General features: G+C 41.1%; 1 protein-coding gene across 1 annotated transcript in view; it reads right to left on the bottom strand.

Moving 5' to 3' along the window:
* Positions 1-22,684, bottom strand: part of HSD17B12 (hydroxysteroid 17-beta dehydrogenase 12) — a 162,838-nt gene that overhangs the window by 103,705 nt on the left and 36,449 nt on the right. The window contains exon 2 of the mRNA XM_044681335.1: positions 1,998-2,044. Coding sequence (XP_044537270.1) covers positions 1,998-2,044 — 47 coding nt within the window. The remainder of the gene's footprint in view (positions 1-1,997; positions 2,045-22,684) is intronic.

The raw sequence follows: 22,684 nt of genomic DNA, 5'->3' as shown, positions 1-22,684 counted from the left end.
GGAGCAGAGACGAGAGAAGGGGACGTGGGCCCAGGCACCTCGGCCTGGGCAGGGCGACGTCCAACTTAATGCAGAGGTCTGCCCTTGCTGCTGGCAGTAAGGAAGGGCCAAGACACAAGAACTATGGACAGAACGGAGCAGCTTCAGCTTTCCGGGCTGCCCACCCCAGCCATCGTCCCATGGGACTACAACTTCTGGCTTGGGATTCAGAGAATCTGGATTCAAATCCTGCCGGTCATGCCTTTTACTTAAGTGGCCTTGAACGAGTCACTAAGTTCCCTGGGCCTCAGCTTCTTTTTCTACAAAGTGAAGGAATGCCACCAGACGTCTCTGAGTTCCCTCCTGCCTGAGCTCTAGGACGAGACTTGCTGCTGGTGTTTGGTATAGGACAACAGCACTGAGAGCGACCCGGGAAGCACAGCACGCAGCCTCCTGGTAGCAAGTCGCCTCATTGGTCATCAACAATGACCAGAGTAAGTTATTGCTTATGGATGCGCTTCCTAAAGGCCTCTGGCCTTGTCTGCCCCTGCAGCTGACAAAAGGCCGCTTTCTATTTGCTCCCATTCCATGGGCTCATGTGATGGAAGAATTCATCCCCCAAAGGAAGAATTCGCTTCAGTGAGGCTGGCTCTTGGACATCGATGCAGCCCGGTTCTAGGGCCATCCTTGGAAGGTTTTCTACCTTCACAGAAGATGGAAGAGCTTATGCTCTGCTGTCAAGGCCTCTGAGGTCCTGAAATGGCTCCATGATACAGTAAGGAATCAAAGCAGCACTTTGTAGAGGTAAAAAACAGAAAGATGTCTATTGCTAAGGCACACCGGAACACGTCCAGTGAAGAGTCCAGGCAGAAGCAGGACTTCCCATCGAGGGAGAAATCTCCCACATGTTCCAGTACACAGATGACTTCAGCTGACTGTAATAAGGCCCAGAATACAACAGAGCTCCTTCGAGAAGATCTCAAATTTGGCCCAACACTGCACATAGGAAACTATCAAATGAAGGAAGAATGCTGACTGCTCAAACGAGAATACACAATTAGATGGTCACCCCACTGACTAGGCTTATTCATCTACATACCTTGGACAGACACTGCAGATGAGCAATAAGAAGAGGCTGGAATTTTCAACACCAATACACTTACAGTGGTCTGAGGCTATCAGGCCCTGAATTGTGTCTCCAAATAATACAAACTTTCAATGAGGCAAAAGTCAATGGAAAGGTATATGGGGAGCATAAGTAGGCTGCTGCTTATGGCCACAGATGACTGGCACCACAGACATAAAATTTAGCAAGCTGGACATTTAGGATCAGAGAAGAGGCGCTGATCAGGGGTAGAATCTCAATGAAAAGGAATCCTAGGAAATATGACCTGATAAAGAAGGAAGTGAAGGAAGCAGGAGAACAATGTGGACAATGACAACAAAACTATTCAAAAAAATACTTTAAAAGGCTTAAGAACTTGATCAAAGTCATGACCAATCATGGCACCGGAAGGCCAAGGAGAAAGCATATTTCTTACCTCCTGACAAAGATGTAATAGAGTTAAGATGCAGGAAAAAAAGGCATATATTTTTCAACATGGTACCATGCAGATTTCTTTTGTTTGACTATGCTTATTTGTTAAATTTCCTCTATTTTCAACTGGTAGAGATAAATAGTAGAGAGGAAAGGGCAATCAATAGTAATGAACCCTCCCCTCCACCAAAGAAGGCCATTGAAATCTTCTTTTAAATGTATAGTAGAAAAGAAAAGGAAGTTCAGAAGGAAGCACAAAAGAGGGTAGTTTTGAAACTAGCATATGGAATTTTTAATTTATTTTTTTTAAGTGAGCAATATGAAATACAGATTTTCAGTTTCGTATGAAATCCTCTATTTTGTGATCTGTACTGTTGCATTGTCCTGGGAAATGGTTTTTGGGGGGCATTTACATTCATGACAAAAATTATATTAATGAAAATTAATTTTAAAAACCAAGATGAACAAAATGAAAGCTCACCTCTTCTGCATATGATCGTCCAATTCCATCAGTACTCCCTGTGACAACTGAAAAGAGAAAAACAGGCAAAGAAAAATTTTAATAAGTCTGACTCACAGAAATGGCACCGAAAAAGGTTTTACTACCTTTACACAAAATCTATACCATAAAACTAAGTTTTTAAGCTTAGCCCAGTGGTCCATCCAACCAAGTAGTTTGCTCCAATAGCCGTTGTAAGGTTTATTTTATGAAAGGGTAAGGTTACTCTCCAAGACACTAAACTTTAACAGTTAGAGTTGGGGGCAGCTAGGTGGCACAAGGGATAGAGCACCAAGCCTGGAGTTGAGGGTTCAAATCTGACTTCAAACACTTCCTAGCTGTGTAACCCTGGGCAAGTCACTTAACCCCAACTGCTTAGCCCTGTCATTACAGTGTCCAATTTGGAATTCTGTAAAAAAAAAAAAAAAAAAAAAAAAAAAAAAAATTTTCATTGAGATGTCCATATCCTTGGACTCATGATCCTGCTATGGGGTACATACATCCCAAGGAAGTCAAAGAGAGGAAGAAATATCTCATATATGCCAGTATATCCATATTGGAAATTTTGTGATAGAAGAAACTAGAAACAAAGTGAGTGTCCATCAACTATGGGAATGGTTTACAAAAACCTCTGGTAAATTAATGGAATATAATTAAGAGAAATATTAGAAGATTTATAGGAACTAATTTGTTGTCATTCAATATTTTCAGTTGTGTCTGACTCTTCATGACCCCATTTGGGATTTTCTTGACAAAGGCACTGAAGAGGTGGGCCATTTCCTTCTCCAGCTCATTTGACAGATGAGGAAACTGAAGGCTAACAGAATTAAGTGACTTGTCCAGGGTCACAAAGTTAGCAAGTGTCTAAGGCCAGATTTGAACTCAAGAAGATGAGTCATCCTAACTTCAGGTCCACTGGCTCAATCTAGCTGGCCTAGGAACTAATACTGAATGAAGAAACTAGTAGCAGGAAATAACATACACAGTAATTCCAAAAATATAAATAAAAACTCCAAAGAATAGCAAACACTTCCTTAGAGAGGTAGGGAACAACTATGGATGTGAATCGTTGCATAAACTTCAGATGCAGTCACTTACCAGTTGGTTTAGTTTAACTCATTTGTTTGTTATTATCAGTTAATAAAACAACAAGCATGTATTAGTGCATATTACGTGTTAGGCACTGGGCTAAACCCTGGGGATACAGAAAAGCAAGAGATCCTTGTCCTTGTGGAGCTTATATTCTAACAGAGGACACAACGTGAGCCTATCTCTGCAGAAAGAAGCCAAGTACAAAATACCGACAACGGTATTTTAGTTCTGTGGAGAGATATTTATTGGGAAGTGACCAGACACAGGCAACTTCCTTAAAAGATTGTTAACACACAGCTACATGCATACACGGAGCTCTTCCAAACCAGCTCCCAGTATAAAGCAATCCTTCCTTCAGTTTCTCATCAAGCCACTTCCTACGGTTCCAGGGATGCTCCTGGTCCAGGATTCCAAGAGAAGATAAACAATGTCCCCTCTCAATCACCCACATTTCAAACAAACTTTCAGCCCATTTCCTCTCCATCCTCACTCATCCGGATAATGGAAACCCTCATTTGACTCCAACTAGTTCTCCTTAGGAGTCCCCAGATGATACTGGCTCCTCTGCAGCTCTGTTACTTCTACTGTGAGATGATACCAAAGAACCCTTAAAGCCACTTCTAGGATCCAGCCTCTTTTTCTCTAATTTTATAAACTCTATCTGCCTGTATGAACGTTTCTCTGTTCTCTTGATCTAAATAGGATTCTTCTTTTCTGGATCTTGTTAAAGTTCTGTCTTTTTCAAAAACCTCTGAGAAGAACAAGACAGCATTCATAGGCTGGGCTGGTGGCACCATGCATAGTTACTCATGACAGTAGAAAAAAAGTGTTCCATTCTAAAATTCTTTTCTTGAGTTTCTAAAACTCTTCTTGATGATGCTTAGCATTTGGTTGCCTTTTGGGACTGGCCAATATGCTGACGTGCACAGGGCTATATTCTGGGGAAAGCAATAGCTCAGAGATGATTATCATTATAAATCAAACTTGGATCTTTTCCCTAAGTTTGTATTTTATACACCTGCCTCTACTGAAGCTCCCCTGCCACTTATGTGCCTATTTGTATTTTCCCTCCTAGGTTGTAATAATAGCTCATAATCATGTGGCACTTTAAGGGTTATAAATATGTGCGTATGTGTTCTTATTGAATGCTCCCATTCCTCCCGTGAAGCACAGAATAATTATTACCCTTATTTCATAAGTGAAAAAACAGAGGCTGAGAATCAGTAAGTGGCTTGCTCAAGGTCACAAAACAAGTGAGAAGGTTACAATTTGAACACAAGCCTTGTGACTCCAAGTCCAGAGCTCTTGCCAGCACTACCTTTCATGATGGTGTGACCAAAACTCAAGATTTAAGTACAATTAGTCATAAATAAGATGGCAGAACTGTTACCACATCTAGGTTTCACAATTCTGGAGTTTAGTGTATAAATGTAGAAGGGCAGTGAAGATACAAATTATTTAAGGAATTTTAAACTTAATTATCTTTAAACTCCTGTTTTCCTTTCACACATTTAAAATGGCCTATTTTACATGATTCTAAATTAATTTTCTTGACCTTAAATCTAAAAATATCCTTGCCACCTCCAGAATAGGCCAGATCTAGAGGTAGTAAAATGCCCCTGGTGGGTCAAGACGGCCCTCAAGACATTTATATTTATATTAAGCCAACAAATTGTGCAAACACTCTCGAATCAGATCCCCGAGTACTGGGACCAAGCATAGGATATCACACTTTCTAAGTCAAGAGCAAAACACTAAGCAAAATTTCTGATTTGGAAGGGATTTCCAAGGCCCTCTCATTTAACCTGTAGCTCAACAAACATCTCTTCTAGTCATACCTAAAAAAAAAAAGTAATCATCCGTTGTCTTAAATTAGGAATATTTTCCTTAAATCAAGCATAAATTTGTCTCTGTGCAATTTCAACACCATGGCTCTCACGTCTGCCCTTTGGGGTGAAGCAGAACAAGTCAAACGAGTGAATTTTCAGAAAAATCCTAAAAGTACATAAAGTATGTTCATGGAAATAAAGTCACAAAAATAAAATCTGAAAAACAACGGCTTCTTTTCCGCCATCTTGAGGCTGGTCCTTGTTACATTACAATGATCATTACTTCTAATGGCATGTTATACCAATGGTGACTGGGGCTCAGGGATCGCTTTCCTAACACTGAGGAAATGACCAATTCACCGGGCACTTTCCTGTCAAGTGATGCTGGCCTTGTTGTGAGATACAACCAGCATCAAGTCACTTGCTAAAACGGGAGCTTCTGCCAGTGATGAAATCAAACTTTAATACTGATCTCTGCTTATTTTGAACTGGAATTAAGTTCAAATGACCAAAACTTAATAGAAAAAAAGCAAATTCTAAATGTAGCTAATACTCAATAGCCGTTAGACTCTATAACTACTGTTTCTATGAATGTTGTATCTTGACATCCAAATATCTAATTTCACTTAGTGCTGCCAAAAATTGAAGAAGATAAGCCAATACTAATTGATAACTTACCAGCTACCATTTGGCTTCAAAATGGCAGAACATTCCCTTATAATAAAAGATTGATAAGCAACGTTATTGCTTGCCTCATTGACCTTGCCTGCTCACTTGAGCTCCATCTGGCACCTGGGTTCCACCAACTCTACCCTAAAAGGGGAGGAACATGCTTCCTTCTCAGTCAGATATTATACTGATCTGAGTTCGGTTGGTCTTTTAGGGGCATTTTCTTTCTAATTTTTTAAGCCATTGTGCATATTATTGTCTTGGTTCTACTTAAATCATTCTGTATCAGTTCCTGCGAAATTTCCACACATTGGTCTCTGACACTTCCTAGCTGTGTGACCCTGGGCAAGTCACTTAACCCCCATTGCCTAGCCCTTACCACTCTTCTGCCTTGGAGCCAATACACGGTATTGACTCCAAGATGGAAGGTTAGGGTTTTATTTTTAAAAAATAAAAATAAATTCAAAAAATTTTCCACACATGATTTTTTTACATGATTGTAGTTTGATGCTACATATAATAGGGAGTCACTGGACTTGATGGAGAAGAGGGATGACAATTAGATGTGAACCCTAGCAAAATCTCTGCCGGCTGAATGAAGCATAAGCTAAAGTGGCACCAGGATGGCACAGCTATATCAGAGGAGAAAAGGAGGGAAAAAACTAAACATGCTGGAAAGTTGAATAGGGTGTGGGAAAGTGGTTAGTCAATAAGCACTTGTTAAGTGCCTACTATGTACCAGTCACTGTACTAGATATAAAAGGAGGCAAAAGGCAATCTGCTTTTAAGGACCTCATAATCTAATGAGAGAGAGAGCAAGTAAATAAATATGTACAAATGAGCTATACAGAGGACAAACAGAAAATAAATGAGAACAGGAAGTCATTAGAATTAAGAAGAGTTGAGAAGGGCTTCCAGAAGATGAGATTTTAACTGAAGGAAGCCAGGAGGTAGATATGAGGAGGAAGAAGCATTCCAAGCCTGCAGGGCAGCCAGAGAAAACACGCAGAGCTGAGAGATGGAGAATCTTGTTAATGGAACAGTGAGAAGACAAGTGAAGAATCAAGGATGACACCTAGGTATTGAGCCCCAGTGTGACTGGGAGGTTGATGGTTCCCTCAAAAGTCATAGGAAAACATCAAGAGACAGAACTGTGGGAATAGAAATGCAGAAGGAAAACATTTGATTTTTCACTTGTTTATACAGGTATTGCATGTAGGGTTTTGATTTTTAAAAGATTATTACAAAAATGATTTAATATGGAAATAGGTATCGAGTGATAATACATGTATAACCCAGTGGAATTGCTTATTGGCTCTGGGAGGGGAGAAGGGAAAAGGGGAGGGAAAGTACACAAATCATGTAACCATGGAAAAATACTTGAAGAAAAAAAATTTTTTTTTAAGTCATAGGAAAGTAAGGACCAGGGGAGAAGCAGGGCAGCATGGAAAAGACAATGAGTTCAGTCTGGGAAATAGGAGGTTTGAGAAACCTACAGGACATCTAGTTTAAGATTCCCAACAGGCAAATGGTGATGAAGGACAAGAGATCAGAGCTAGACAGACTATCTGCATGCATATGATAGTCTAATTCACAGGAGTGAATGTCTCTTTTAGCTACACCTCAACAACTAAGATATTAGAGGGAGAAGAGAAGAAAGTCCAGGTCAGTCTTGAGGGATACCCACCACTAGCAGGTATGACTTGAAAGAAGAATCCAACAAAGAGGACTGAGAAAGAGCAGTGAGAAAGGTAGGAGAACCAGGAGATAGCACGTCTCATGAAAACCAAGAGAAGAAAGTGATTAACACACTATCACTGGCTGCAGAGAAGTCAAGTAGTGTGAGAACTAAGAAAAAAGCAACTGGATTCGGTAATTAAGAAATCACTAGAGGGGTCAGCTGGGTAGCTCAGTGGATCGAGAACCAGGCCTAGAGACGGGAGGTCCTAGGTTTAAATCTGACCCCAGACACTTCCTAGCTGTGTGACCCTGGGCAAGTCACTTGACCCCCATTGCCTACCCTTACCACTCTTCTGCCTTGGAGCCAATACACAGTATTGACTCCAAGACAAAAGGTAAGGGCTTCTAAAAAAATAAATCAACAAACAAACAAATAAATAAGTAAATGAAAAGAAATCACTAGACTTCCAGCTGGGTGACCCTGAACAAGTCACTTAACCCCTATTGCCTAATCCTTACCACTCTTCTGCCTTAGAACTGATACACAGTATTGATTCTTAGATAAAAGGGTTAAAAAAAAAAAGACTATATGTAGCCTTGGCAAGAACCACCTCTTCATGTAAGATGGGAGTAAAAGAGGAGAGAGATGGGGTAATGAGAGTAATGTGAAAAGTGGCCTTAGTTTTTTTCAGTGAAGTCTGAGGCAAGCTTCTTGGCTCAAGGGAAGTTTGAAGAGGGCTAAAAGTCTGCCTAAGTAGTCGTGATGAGTGGGATGGTAAATCTATCGATGATGGGGGAAGGAGACGAAGGCGGGAGCTGAGGTGGGTAAGTAAAAGGATTTCCTTGCAGCAGAGAAGGTCCAGTAGAAATAACGAGGCATAACTTGATAGTGGACCCAGTTAGTAATTTTCTCCAGCATTGTTTAGCAGCCTGAGATGTATGAAAGCAGCAGATGGTGGGACTAGTCATGGCTGAATCTTGGCAAGGAGTGATCAGTGATAGGATTAAGAACAAGGCACTGAAAAGTGTGGCGAATGGCAGAGAGAGACTGATTCATTGAGGGCTTGGGCTAGAAGAGAGTGCAAGAGCAAGGCCAGGGAAAGCCCCATGAGGTCAGCAGACCAGAAGTCTCCATGAGAACAAGAAACAGGGGTAAGGGTTCTATGATCAGATAAAGAAACTTCATAATTTCTTCAGCCACCCCCAATCAATGAGCATCCACTTTATTTCCAATTCTTAGCCACTATACCTTTTTTAGTATATGAGACTTTCTCTTTTTTTTTTTTTTTTTTTTTTTGCCTTCTTGAGAGTAATAAATACCCAGTAGTGAGACTGCTGGGTCAAAGAGTATGACAGTTTAGTCATTTTTCTAGTAGAACTGTTCATTTAGACCTTTCTTTCTATAAATGGGAGCCCTCTTTCCCTTTCTTATGAAGTATGATCTCAGAATTCCTTCCAAGACTGCAAATTTCCACATGTAACCTGGAGTCAATGAACAACACTATATGACATTTTTCCATTCCTACTCCCAATTCTTTACTTCTGCCAGGAAAGAGGCTTCAGCTGGAACATAGCAATATTAAGTATACAGGACCAGGCCTTTGAGAGAATTAGCTTGAAAGCCTGCACCAGAAACTAGCTAGCAGAGTGATCCTGGGCAAGTCCCTTAATTTCTCTGAGCCTAACTTTCCCCATTTACAAAATAAGGAGATTCCCAAAACAAAGATTCTGATTCAATGCTTTTGTTCAGTGTCATCATATTTATGTATCCAAAAGTTATCCATGGTATAGAATCTACATTAAGAAACAAGGCCAGTTTCATTATGCTATGTAGTCAACATTTGGTGGCATGGCTCATGCTCTTCTGTGTGTCTGTTTAAATGTCGTTTGGGTTTTTGTTGTTGTTTTTTTTTTAAATCAAATTGAGAGAGTATCTAAATGATAAAATCCAAGTAGTTGGAACAACTTTGGGGATTTCTTGCCAGCTTCATGTATATCCCTGCTGAATAATAAGACTTAAGAGTTGCAACTATTCTTTGGAATTAAAAAGGCCCTGAATTACAGAGGTGATTTCACAAGCTAAGTAAAATTTCATAACCAGGCAATCTTGGAGGGTTGTCTGTAGCTCAGAGACTTGACACAGCTAAGAAAAATCATTAGAAGGATTTGAACTGAGGTCTTCCCCTGACTTGAAGTTGAGCACTCTATTACCACTCTCTCCCTCATCCCTTATCCAGCCAAGAAACACCACATACATACACTGACACATGCGTAATGATAATGCCAGCAACAAAAACATTTCACAGAATCATAATTTTAGAGCTGAACCACATTTTACCACTAAAGCCAAAGGTCCAGAGCAGTGGAGTGACTTCCTGATTGCCTACAAACAAGTGGCAGAGCTGAGGCTAAAACCCAGTTTTCCTGACTAGCAATCTCAGGCTCTCTCCACATATTCACATCTTAATAACAATATGCCTTTAAAATTACCTTCCACTGGCACTGCATAAACCTTGTATGTGGACAGCTATTTGTATATTGCTTCCTCCATTCAAATGGGTGCTCCTTGAGGGCAGGGACCATGTTTTTCGGCCTTTCTTTGGATCCTCAATACTTTAACACAGTGCCTGGCACATAGCAGGCCCACATCCAATAACAACTCATACTTCCAAACTGCTTTATGATTTGCAAATCACTTTCCTCAAAATAACCAGATGAGTTATGCACCCAACAAACATTTATTCAAGGGAACAAGGACCCATGAAAGGCCCTGGGATAGGGTGGCAGATGAGAAGCAGGCCCCTCACTCAAGAAGTTAGAAGTTTTATTTCAACATCCATATGAATTTCACAAAGGCCAAGTCCTCGCTGCTCCATCTATGGCTTAGTCCAATAACCTGTCTCCAATGTCATCTCACTTACTCCTTCCTATCCATGTAGCCAAGAAAACGTTCTTCACTCAACATCTTCCCTGAGATATTCTCCTGACAAGAAGCAAGCACGCTACTTCAAAAGAAACTGCACTTAAGACTCAGAATCAGGTAACAATGGTTTGAATCCCGGCTCTAACAATGACTGGCTGTGAGACTCTAGGGAAATCACTTAGGTTCTATGTGACTTGGTTTCCTCATACATTGAAACCTGTATCACCTACCTTACAGAATCATTGTGGGGAAAGCACTGAATAATCTTTCAAACGCCATGGCAACAGGAATTAGGTGAAATCCAATAAGACATTCTGATGCCTGGCCCCCCAACAGCTTCAATTCACACATGGATCCCGACTCTTATCACTCACCCTTGTTTCTCCTAATTGCCCTACAAAGTCACTCTTCTCTAGCCCATGGAAGTCTATCTGCCAAGCCAACCTCCACACAACTTGTTCTCTATTCAATGTCACTGTGGTCTTTTCTTCCCCCTACTGCTGAATGCCTCTGACCTTTCTTTCTCTCCCCAACATTTAAGTCAGGTCCCCCTCCTTTAGAAATCAACTCAACATTCCCTTCCTTCAGCAAGTCCTCCTGCCAGCCCCAACACTCTCATTCCACACTGACAACGCCTTTCTCAATATTTCCTCTGACTTGTTGTCCCCTGCCATTATTCAGATCTGAACATTCCTTGATAAACACTGTCTTTTTCACGGACTGTATGTGATCTATACTCTCAACTAGACTATAAATTTCTCAACCACAAGGATTGTCACACTTACTAAGAGAACATTTCACATGTAGAGGCACCCAAAAAGTGATTCTGTTGCAAAGTGAAAATATCCTTGTCAAGAAATGAGTCACAGAGTCTTCTTGTACCCAGTTTCCTAACTGGTCGGTAAAGGTAGAAATTCTTTTTTTTTTTTTATGTTTTTTTTTTTTTAATTAAACCCTTAACTTCTGTGTATTGGCTCATAGGTGGAAGGGTGGTAAGGGTGGGCGATGGGGGGTCAAATGACTTGCCCAGGGTCACACAGCTGGGAAGTGTCTGAGGCCAGATTTGAACCTAGGACCTCGCGTCTCTAGGCATGACTCTCAATCCACTGAGCTACCCAGCTGCCCCCCAAAGGTAGAAATTCTAAATGGAGCTACGCCAAGGCCAAAAGAGAAATCTAATGGCAATCTTTCAGTTCAATCCACTAGTAGTAAGCACCTACTATGTGCAATCTATTATTCTCTCTTGCCTTTTTCAACATCAAAATAAACATAATTCAACTTTCCAGGAAATACAATTAGTTCAAAATGCAATCTGCCTTGGTACATGCTAAATCTATAGATAAACTCTCAAAGGATGCTGGGACTCTTTGTGACTGAAAGAAATTATTTTTATTGTAGAAAGCTGCTTTCTTATCATGCTCCAGAGTGACTGTGAAGTGAACTAGTCAATGAGTTGGTTTTCAGCCCCAAGAGAAAAGGGAACTTTGACCATTTGGGGTCTTGTTAAAAGCCAAAGCCTTCATTATCAAGACAGATACAATTTACTCTATTTGACACCCATGATGGCTTGCACCAATATTGTCAACATTCCATCTTGATACAGAAAAAGAGATGAGGTAAGGTCCTTCTTAACAAGGAAGATAAAAGAACAAAAAGCCAGCTTATAGCCATTAGCATCCATTCGGGCGGTAGCAAGGATAATGCATACTGTATTAATTTATAATGAGTCGAGTTGGAGTTGGAGGGAGGAAAGATAATGGGAGAAATATTCTGAGAGACAAAACCAAAACCCAAAATATGCGAGTCTTTAGAAGACTGAACCTGGCAAGTATAAAGATGATCCTCGTTTGGCTCCCAGAAGGGTCCTGTTTGTTAGAGATTATATAAAATATTGGCAACTGACCAATGCCTACCTTCCAGATTTTTTTGTAGTCAACAAAAATACCTTAGTGTGTGTAGGTTAAAAATATTCTACTCTTTTTGTCCTCAACTTGCTAGGAACAGATATTTTTAGTAAGAACCCAATCAACCTTATCAAAATCAAACATCAAAAATAGACTAGAGGATCACTGGAAGCAAACACACTATTTTTAGCTCCTCCGCCTCTCTTCCCTGTCGTTACCCACCAAATCCTGACTACCCAGCCCATGCACAAGTGCTCAGTTATTCCAGGCAGGTCCTCCTCGTGACCTGTTTTTTCCCTGAACACCTGAATGCAGAAAACACTCGATTGATTAAAGATTAATACTGCCGCAAACCATGACAGCTGCCTCTCGTCTGAGTGCTTTCGGGGAGGGGGAGAATAGGGAATGACAGAGAGCTTGCATCAGTATTCCTCTTGGGGATCTATTACATGGAAAGAAAATTGCTATTTCAATTCCCTTTTGTTGCTAAAAATAGCAGTCCCAATTGATTCCAGCAAACAGGGCACCGGCTGAGCAATGCCGAATTTAGAAACCACTGAAGTCCCAAAGAGTGAATGCTAACGCAGGCCAACACATGCCAGCTCATATCGAACAAAGAACAAAGAAGATAAGCACGTGGGCTGCGAGTTAATAAGCCAGCAGCAACTTCTTGCATTTTTATGAAAGCAAAACAGAGACAGTGGTGCAAAGTGGGAAAAGGCCAATATGACCTGCACTCCCCGTCACATTTAAGTGGAAGTCATTTTGCAGGAAGAGAAAATGATCTGCTCAGAAATGGACTGCGAAATCCCAGGAATTCCACCTACTTATTTTCAAAGCCACAAAATTTGCCATCAGAAAGATAAGACTGCCATATGACATGTATGGACATATGTATAGGTGGAACTGCACAACTTATAAATGAGTCACACAGGCAAAGAACAAGTATCCCCACAAGGGCACCCCTCCTCGCCACTGGGAAGAACCCTAAAGCACCTGCCAGCTCCAAAGGGAAAGAGGGCGTGAAAATCAGGAAAATCGGGGAAGGCAATCCTGAGGGGGGGGACACTTCCAGGCAGTGCCTCTGGCCAGCCCAGGCTACCTTCCCCCACACCATCTGGCATTTCTGTCATGCTGCTTTGTGTCTCTTGCCCAGGCTTGTACCAGACAGAGTCATTTGGGTTAAGAAGTCTCTGCATTTAAAAAATGTAAATTCTGCTGGGAAGGCTGTGGAGAGGGAGGGAGCTATCAGTCATTCACAGATTAATGTGAATTAGTTCAACAAGATTGCTTTTCTTTAGTTAAATGACCACACTAAGAAAATGAATATTTTGATAGGGAGGGTGGAGAGGGCAGAGGAGGAGGATGTTCTAGTAAGGGACTGAGGAGAAAGACAGAAAGAGAAACGGGGAAAAAAAGGGAGTTCATCTAAGGCCATCCCAAAACCCAGGAAAGGATAAAAACTCCCTCCCTTCCCCACTTTCTTCATGTAAAATCTCAACTTCCTGATCCCAGATCCAAGATTAGCACTAATACAATTAGAGGTCAGCTACATTATTGATTAAATAGGATTATTTATCAATTAAATTATTTAAATATTTATTAATAAATAAATAAATAAATAAATAGATTAAATAGATTAAACCTGGCCTAGAAACTTAACCACTATACCACAGGGTTCTTATGGATAAAAGTTCTCTGAATTTCAAATAACTGATTTATGCATGAACTTTTGAAACAATTCATTTCTGAGTTGGAAATGGTCTCTAGGCAAATGCCAATGTCCCTTCACGAATACATCTAACAAGGCAATCCAAAGGCCCGACGGTGCCAGACATTACATTTCCAGTTTACTAGGATGAACCAAATCTAGGGGCAATATTGTGCAGAGTGTTCTACCAGCCACCAGAGAGGATGGCTGGAGATGATTCAGCTCTGAGGCCAGAAACATCTGGAAGCTGTAGTTGAAACGAAGACATGAGTCAGGGAAAAGAGGGAAGGAATGATGTGTGAGCCTTTCCAACTTGGCTCTAGTCTGCTTTTTAGGCCTAAAGCCCGTTACTTCCTTTCATGCCTTTTCTAGTCTATGCAAATGCAATGGACTATGTTCTCATTACCCATTCCATCTCCCAACTCCATGTCCCCCAAGCTTGGAATGCTCTCCTGCCTCTCCCTCTAGTCTCAGAACATCTAGCTTCCTGCAAGGCTCAGCTCAAGTGCCACCAAAAAAGGCTCATCACCAGCTTCCCCATCTAGAAATCATGCCTTTGTGAGCCCCCATCACCTTCCAGGTCTTCCTGACTTTCCTCTTTGCTGCAGTCAGGACAATCTTCTGGGCTTCACTCCAACATGACTCCTTAGATCCTAGCCCCATGCCATTACTCACACCTCAAATACTACACGGAAGGAGTCAGATCTTAGTTCTAGTCCAAGGTCTTTCTCCAAATGACTGCAGGACCAGTCACGAACCTTAGCATTCTCATTCACCAAACTGCCAAAGCCAAGGGCCTTTTCCCAGGCCTCATCCTTCTGGGCCTCTCTGCAGCCTCTGATACTGTTGATCATCTTTAGGGTTTCTCCTCCTGCCTGGCTGACCCCTCATTCCCACTCTCCTTCAATTATTCTTCATCTCCATCACACCTATTAGCTATGGGTGTCTTCCAAGGCTCTTTCTTGGGCTGCCTCTGAAAAGACATTATCTCATTTGGTGATCTCATCAGTTCCCATGTCTTCAATTACCATCCCATGGCAGATCTATATATCAGCTTAATTTCTCTTAGGAAATCCAGACTTGCATCAGCAGCTGCCTTTTGGACATCTTGAATTGGCTGTCCAGTAGGTGGCTGAAATTCACTATATCCAAACCAGATCACGTCATCTTTCCCCCAAAAAAAGCTCCCTCTTTCCTAATGATTCTCAAGGACTTCTTCCCAGTAAATCAGGTCTACAACTTCTATGTCATTTTCAACTTCTGACACTCATTCCATATATCTAATCTGCTGCCTTCCACCTTCCCAACATTTCTTGTATATGCCCCCTACTCTCCACTCACATGGTACAAGGTTGACACCGCAATTCAGGCTCTCATCATCTCTTTCCTAAATGACTCTAATAGCCCTCTAACTTACCTCCTCCCAGGACAAGTCTCTCCTCCCCACTCCAAGCATTTTCTACTCAGCTGCCATAGTTATTTGTATAAAGTATGTGTAGTTCCAGTCATGATACCCTTCCCTCTTGCTCCCTGAGCTCTAGTGGCTCTATGACCAGCAAAACTAAACTCCTCTGCTGGGCCTTTCAAGCCTTTTTAATCCGGCCCCTGCCTACTTTCTAATCTTACTCTTTCCTCTCCACCACACACATTCTGCAACCTAACTACACTAGCCTACTTGCTGCTCCATCTACTGATGACACCTCTTTGCACTGGCCATCTCTCATGCCTAGAATACTCTGCCTCTTCACTTTCTTGGTTTCCTTCAGGCCTGTAGAAGGCCTTTCCTAGTAACCTCTGAGATTCCTTTCCATCTACTCTACAAATATTGTGTGTTTCAAGTTACTTTCATGTTGTCTAGTCCATTAGAATGTAGCTTCTTGAGGGCAGACATTGTTTTTTTTTTTAAACCCTTGTACTTCGGTGTATTGTCTCATAGGTGGAAGAGTGGTAAGGGTGGGCAATGGGGGTCAAGTGACCTGCCCAGTGTCACACAGCTGGGAAGTGGCTGAGGCCGGGTTTGAACCTAGGACCTCCCGTCTCTAGGCCTGGCTCTCACTCCACTGAGCTACCCAGCTAGAGGGCAGACATTGTTTTTGCCTTTCTTTGTAAAGCCAGTGTTCAGCACAGAGCTGGGTACATCATATAAACATAATAAAGGCTTTTCAATGATGATGATAAACAAATGGATGGTCAGCAGAGCTTCACTTTAAAAGAACATTTTTTTAAAAATAAACTAAAATAATCTCAGATATTTTCTTTAAAAACAAAAACCCAATCACTTGATGAAAAGTCTCCTAAGAAAGAAAAGTAGAGCTTTACTTTAAAAAGAGCAGGAAGATGCCAATAAATTCATTTAAATAAATGGGTACCAAGAAACTCTAGAAGACTCAATAGCAACCTAGTTTAAGTTGATTTCTTATTGAAAGTCTTGACAAACTTTCCAAATGGAAGCTCTTTTAAAAGTACTTCTAAAAGTATCCATGGAGGGAGCTCAGAGGGGGTGTGGAATAGGCACAATTATTTATGAAAACTCCTGCTTACCACCCCCTCAGGTATGCTGAGAGAATGGATGTCATCTACTAGTGATAACTTCAGAAGCACCTTCCCTCCTTGGAAGACTATTGGTGCTGCATAAACATAAATGGTGATAATAACCTATAACATCATCTTCATTGTTTAGATTTTTTCTTGGTCCATTCCTCAGATATGATGGAGATACACCCAGAGCATCCCTTCCAATTAATCGGCCTTGTTCTCTGTATGCGGATTATAGTATTATTCTCAGATAGTATGCATTTACTAAGCACCTATTAGGTGTCAGGCATTGTGCAAAACCCTGGAGATACAAAAAGAGGCAAAAGACAACCCTAGCCCTCAGGGAGCTCACAATCTACTAGGGGAGACAATAAGCTGACAAATATGTACGAACAAGCTAAAGACAGGATAAATGGGAGATAAATAAGAGATATAACCCCATCACATAAGATGGGGTTAGGAAAGTCTTGCAGTAAAAGATAGGATTTTAGTTGAGGCTTAAAGGAAGCCAAAAGTATAGCCATGGAAGGAGAGCATTCCAGGCATGTGGGACAGCCAGAGAAAATGGCCAGAGCTGAGACACGAAGGGTTCTTGCCCATGGAAGAGTCACAAAATCAGTGTCACAGGCATGAGGAGTATATGGCAAGGAGACCTACACTTTGGTAGCTAGGTGGAAGACAATTTGAGCGAGAAGAGGCAGGCATATCCACCAGTAGGCTATTGCAATAGTCCAGACTTGAGAGGAGAAAGATATGCATCAGGGTGCTGGCAGTGTCAGAAGAGTGATGGGTGCTATTCAAGAGATATCAAAAAGGCGAAATCAACTGCTCTTGGGAACAGATTGGATGTGGAAGGTGAGAGATAGTGAAGAGTTGAGGACAACACCTGGACTATAAGCCTCAGAGACTAGGAGGATGGTGATGTCCTCAATACTGTAGAAATGGAATAGGAAATATATTGATTAAGTATTGATAAGATAAAACTTTAGGAAAGTGTCTCTGAGGCTGCAGGCAAAACAGAGGTCTGGGCATGAGATGAGAACTTGGAAGGAGGAACAGCAGGCAAAGTTCTGACAGTTGATGACTAAACTCTTGAGTCTCTCTCTTACTTCTGGTGAAGACAGACTCATCTCAGACCTTGCTCTCTGGTGGTTATAGGAGAGAGAGAAATCAAACCTATCGTAAAAGGTTTCTACTTTGCTGACTATGAGAAATCATCGTGGAGAAGAAGTAAAATCTGCTGTGTTGGAGAACTATTTTGAAGAAAGAAAGATGGAAGGCCTGTTTGCCTGAACTTTGGGAGCCATCTCAGAGTTACCTTCTGGTCAGTTAGCCTCTACTATATTGGGCTAAATGACTATATTTACTTGGAGACACTGTTAACAATATTAAGTTATTTTTAATAAGGATTATAGATTAGGTGTAGTTAGATAGTGTTATATGGGTTTTAGTAAGTGATAAGAAGGGCAGTGTAGCTTGAAGAAACAGGCAAATATAGAAATGTGGGTGGAGAAATTAGTTCCTTAAGATTTAGGACATCCTTTTACTAATCCTTACTTTATTCATTGTTCTATAAGATAAACAGATTTTTATATAAATATATATTCTCCAAGAAAATTGTATACTGGCTTTGTGAAGGGAAGTCACTCCTGGCTTTCTTTCAGAGAGGAGAACTCAAAGATACTTTTGTGAACATCAAAGTATTTTACCACAGCATCCTCCTCAATAACATCAATAATAATCCCAATACTTCAATAATAAAAGGGAAAGTGGAAAATAGGAAGTGGGGAAGTATAGGAGGAAAGAAACTAATTCAATTTGGGATGTGCTGAACTACTGGACATTCAGTTCAGGATGTCTGAAATGAAGTAGGAAATGCAAGGTTGGAGGTCACCAAAGAGATTAGAGCAAAATAGAAAGATTCAAGATTCATCAACATAGGGATGATAATTATATCCATGGGAGTTGATGAGATTGCCAAGTGAAGTACCCTAGAGGGAGAAAAGAAAAGGCCCCAGGATCTAGAGAAGGATCCAGTAAAGGGTACTGAGATAGGCCAGATAAGTACAAGGAGAACCAGGAGACAATGGTGTTCCAAAAACCTAGAGAAAAGAATATTAAGGAAAAGAGGCTGATCAGTAGTGGGAGAGATGTGGTGGGCACGTTTGCTGACAGTAGGGAAGCATGAAAGAGAGGACATTGAAGTGAGTTTATAAAAAGTTAATTCTCCAGTCAGCAACAATGGGAGTTTGAGTTCTGTCTCTGACACATCCAGACTGTAGAACTCTGGGCAAGTTACCTCCTGTTCCAGAGTTCCGGGGAAACATCTAAAAGAATTAAATTGCAAAGAAGGTGCTATTCTACATTGGTAGAAGAAATCCTGCACTTGGAAAACTCTCTTCATCCAATCTTTATGTCCATCCCTAGACAGCAAACACCGTGCCAGTAAACAGGGACACAAAGACAACAATGAAAGTCAGCCTTCAATGGGGCTTACTTTCTGGAGGGGAGATCACCATACTATCTAAGGACATACAAAGTAAATTTAAGGTATTGTTTGGGACAGAAATGGGAACTTTGGAGGAGAGGTGGAGAGAGAGGAGAGATAATAAGCTCTAATGTGGACCCACTTGGCTTGGGACAGCCATAACACATCCAGATGCATGTCAAACAGGCTGCTGGTGAAGTGGGGCTGGAACTCAGGAAAGATTTTGGCTGCAAAGAGAGGTCATAGGATCATGGCTTTAGAGCTGGCAGGAATCTTAGATGTCATTAAATTCAATTCCCTTGTTTTACGGTTGAAGAAACTAGCCCAGAGAAGTTAAGAAACCTCTCTAAACTCTCACAAATAATATGTAGAAGAACCTGTACTCACACCTAGTTCTCTCAATTCCCAAACCACATTCCTTCCACTCTACCCTCAGTTTCCACCTGCAAATCACTACACACAAATACTGACAAGAACATCAAGATAGGTTAAACAGAGAGAAGATAGCCAACGCAGGGCCTTGGAGGACACAACATCTGGGTAAGGGGCAGGACAATCCGGGAAACTGAGAAGGGAGCATAGACTTGTAGAGGAATCAAGAAGAAGTGACAAGAAAAAAAGGAGGAAAATTCCTCACCTAGAAAGAGAGGAGAATTAGCAGTGTCAATCAGACTTGCCTTCCTGCCATGTCTGTAATGCTTTGACTTGTTGAGGCCCAATAAGATCCATCAGCTGAGTGGCTAACCTTCTGGAAAGTGAGCCTTCCTTAATGCAGTCAGATGGGCCCTTCAACAACAGAAGAGCTTCAGAGTTGTAGCTGAAGACCAGTTTAGTGAGAGCTATGATAGCTTAAACCTCATTTTCAGGAGTCACTTTCACATCAGGAGAAGGCTCCCAAATAGGACTCTAATGGAAGAACATCTTAAGATCATTATATTTATAATTCATTATTAAAATTTACATTGACACAGGACATCATTTACCATCCACTTCATCACTTTCCTTCAGCTTCACAACAATCTTGCGAAGCAGAGAAGAGCTTGTATTACTATGGTCATTTCATAGATAATTTGCCCAAGACCACAAGACCCTGTGGAACAGAGGATGCTGACATCAGGAGCAGGGTCCTTTGCGCTGCACCTGTCTCTCACTCCTGGACTCCTCAGAGCTATGTGTTGGTCCTTCCTGCCCTTACACTATACAGATCATTAGTTATAAAGAACTGATTCTTGCATACTCCTTGACTGACACCCTCCCTAGCAGCTGCTGATGGGATTTCCCTTCCTGGGAATGAAAGCATTAGGCTCTGAAAAGGCAGAAAGGAGAAGAAAAAAAATGGGAACTTGGCCACTATGAATCTTGAAGACAGCTCTCAGTATGATCTAGGGATCCTGGCATTCAGGAGGTCCATGAGGTTAAAACTTTTCATAATACCAAAAAGGTTTTTATTTTTTTTTTAACTCTTACCTTCCTATCTTAGAATTGATATAAGTACTGGTTCCAAAGCAGAAGAGCAATAAGGACCAGGCAATGGGGGGGTTAAATGACTTGCCCAAGGTCACACAAGTAGGAAGTGTCTGAGGACAAATTTGAACCCAGAAGCTCCCACCTCTAGGCCTGGTTTTCTATCCACTGAGCCACCTAACTGCCCTTGTTTAATTTTTAATAGTTAAGTATTGATAGAAACAAAAGCTCTTGAGTGTCCCCAGTAATTTTTAATATATGGGAGGGGGTAGCTAAGTGGCTGAACCCCCATTACCTAGTCCTTATCACTCTTCTGCCTTGGAACCAATACACAAATTGATTCTAAAATGGAAGGTAAGAGTTTAAAAAGAAGTGTAAGAGAGGTCTGAGATCACAACATTTGAGCACTATAGAGTAATTGTCCCCTCCAGCTTTAGCTCTCTCAGTGGGACCAAAGGTTCCAAAACTATCAGCTCATTTTGAGAACAGGGAAAGTAAGAAGCAAAAGAACTGATAAAAGGTAGATAAGTATTGAAAAGGGAAATAGTGGGAGGTGAGGTAAACAGAAGAGAAATTGTTTTAGAAAACCTCTTTGCCCCCTGAACACCAGAGTATACAAGGTAAGTCAGGGTATCACAGGAGGGAACTGATGAGGTAACAGATTTTCTTAAGTATTTGAGTATTTTATATCCTGATAAGGTAGCCTGGAGTACACATTACTGCTATTTCAACAATCCACTATGTAGCATGGGCTAGATGACATTTATCTTGTTCGATTTCCTCATTTTACACAGGAGGAAACTGAGGTCTAATTAACAAGGTGACTGGGCATTCAGCTACTTAGAGGAAGAAGAGCAAGGAAAAGGCCTAGATCTTCTGCCTCCTGGACCACTGCTCTTGACAGTGTTTCTAGAAAGCTCCCATTCCTGTTGGCTATTGATATTGCAATTATAAATCTAAAGGTCTTTATAATCCTGGTTTTCTTCTGTCCACATCCTAGTTGATAGGTTAGCCAGCCTTCAGAGCACAGGATTCCCACAAGACTGGGTGGGTCCTCCTTAAAACAGTCACAATTCTAATTTTTTTCCAATACATGGTACACTTTTACCTTTCAAAGCTCTCAATAGATTGTTGAGCTGTCCTTGTTCACCATGGTTTTCAGGGAGATAGTCACAAAATATGCTTACCACAGGGTATTTTTACATAGTTATTTTCAGCAGATAGGTCTTGCTTATCCCATCAGAGAATGTCTATTCAGTGTAATGGGGTAGTGTGAGATGCTGGCTCCAGGTTCTTGGGCCTTAACAACTCATACTTTCAGGTAACTCCATCAGCACTCTGCTCTGTACATGCTGAACAAGGAGATTTCGTTCACCTTGGCAGACTGGGCATGAGATCTCATTGTGTCTCTGTACCAGTAATGGATGAAATACTGCTTCTTCCAACTGTGGTCTGAAACCCTTATGTATAAATCAGATTTCTGCACACAGTCATTTTAAATGCGCTAAGGAAGCTTATTATTTAAAATAGCCCTAAGGTTACTATTACAAAATAAAGAATCTTTTGATAATGCAAATAACTTCTCAGACCATTGCTGGCTTGGAGATTCATCTTTTCACTTGGATGTCAGATTTTCTTAAAAGTGGGTCACAATGATAGTATGATGAATGAATTCATTTTGATGAGTGAATTGGGGCAATGAGAAAGTAGCTGGTTCAGGGATAGCTTCATAATAACTAGAATGGACCACAAAACCCATAAAATGTTCCCTAAAACTTACACAAGCAAAATCTGCATGTGGTTAATGAGAAAACAAAGTCCGTTCACATGGTCAATTTGAAAGAACTCCAGGCTCATGCTCTTAATTATTTCCGTTCAAATCAACATGTGCTAGAATTTTTTAAAAGGCCATCACACAATTCAAAGATTTCTTTAAATCAGAATTGAAACACATCTCTCAATTTCAAGTCAGCACTCTTTTAAACTAATAACTGCTTTAAGATTTGCAAAGATTGTTCCATTATCTCATCTGATCTTCACAACCTTGCAAGAGAAGCTCTACAAGTATTATCCCTCTTTTAAAAATGGGGAAACTAAGGCTCAGAAATGCTGAGGACAGCTGCCTGCTCACAGAACTAGTAAGAAGAGGTCAGAACCCAGGTATCTTCCCAGACCTAATGCAGCACTTTTTCTACTACCCTCCTTTCACTGACATGAAACCTTTCTACTTTCCCCTATCTCTGCCCATAACTATGCCTAATCTCCACATGTTAAAATCTCATTTTTCCTTTAAGGCTCAATTCAAATGCCCCTCCCTCCCACTTCATGAAAGCCTTCTGATGATTCCAGTCAGAAGCCTTCTCTTCTCCTGAAT

Source organism: Gracilinanus agilis, chromosome 6 (assembly GCF_016433145.1).
Source record: "Gracilinanus agilis isolate LMUSP501 chromosome 6, AgileGrace, whole genome shotgun sequence".
In the NCBI taxonomy this organism is placed as follows: Eukaryota; Metazoa; Chordata; class Mammalia; order Didelphimorphia; family Didelphidae; genus Gracilinanus; species Gracilinanus agilis.
This window is presented reverse-complemented; position numbering and strand designations above follow the sequence as displayed.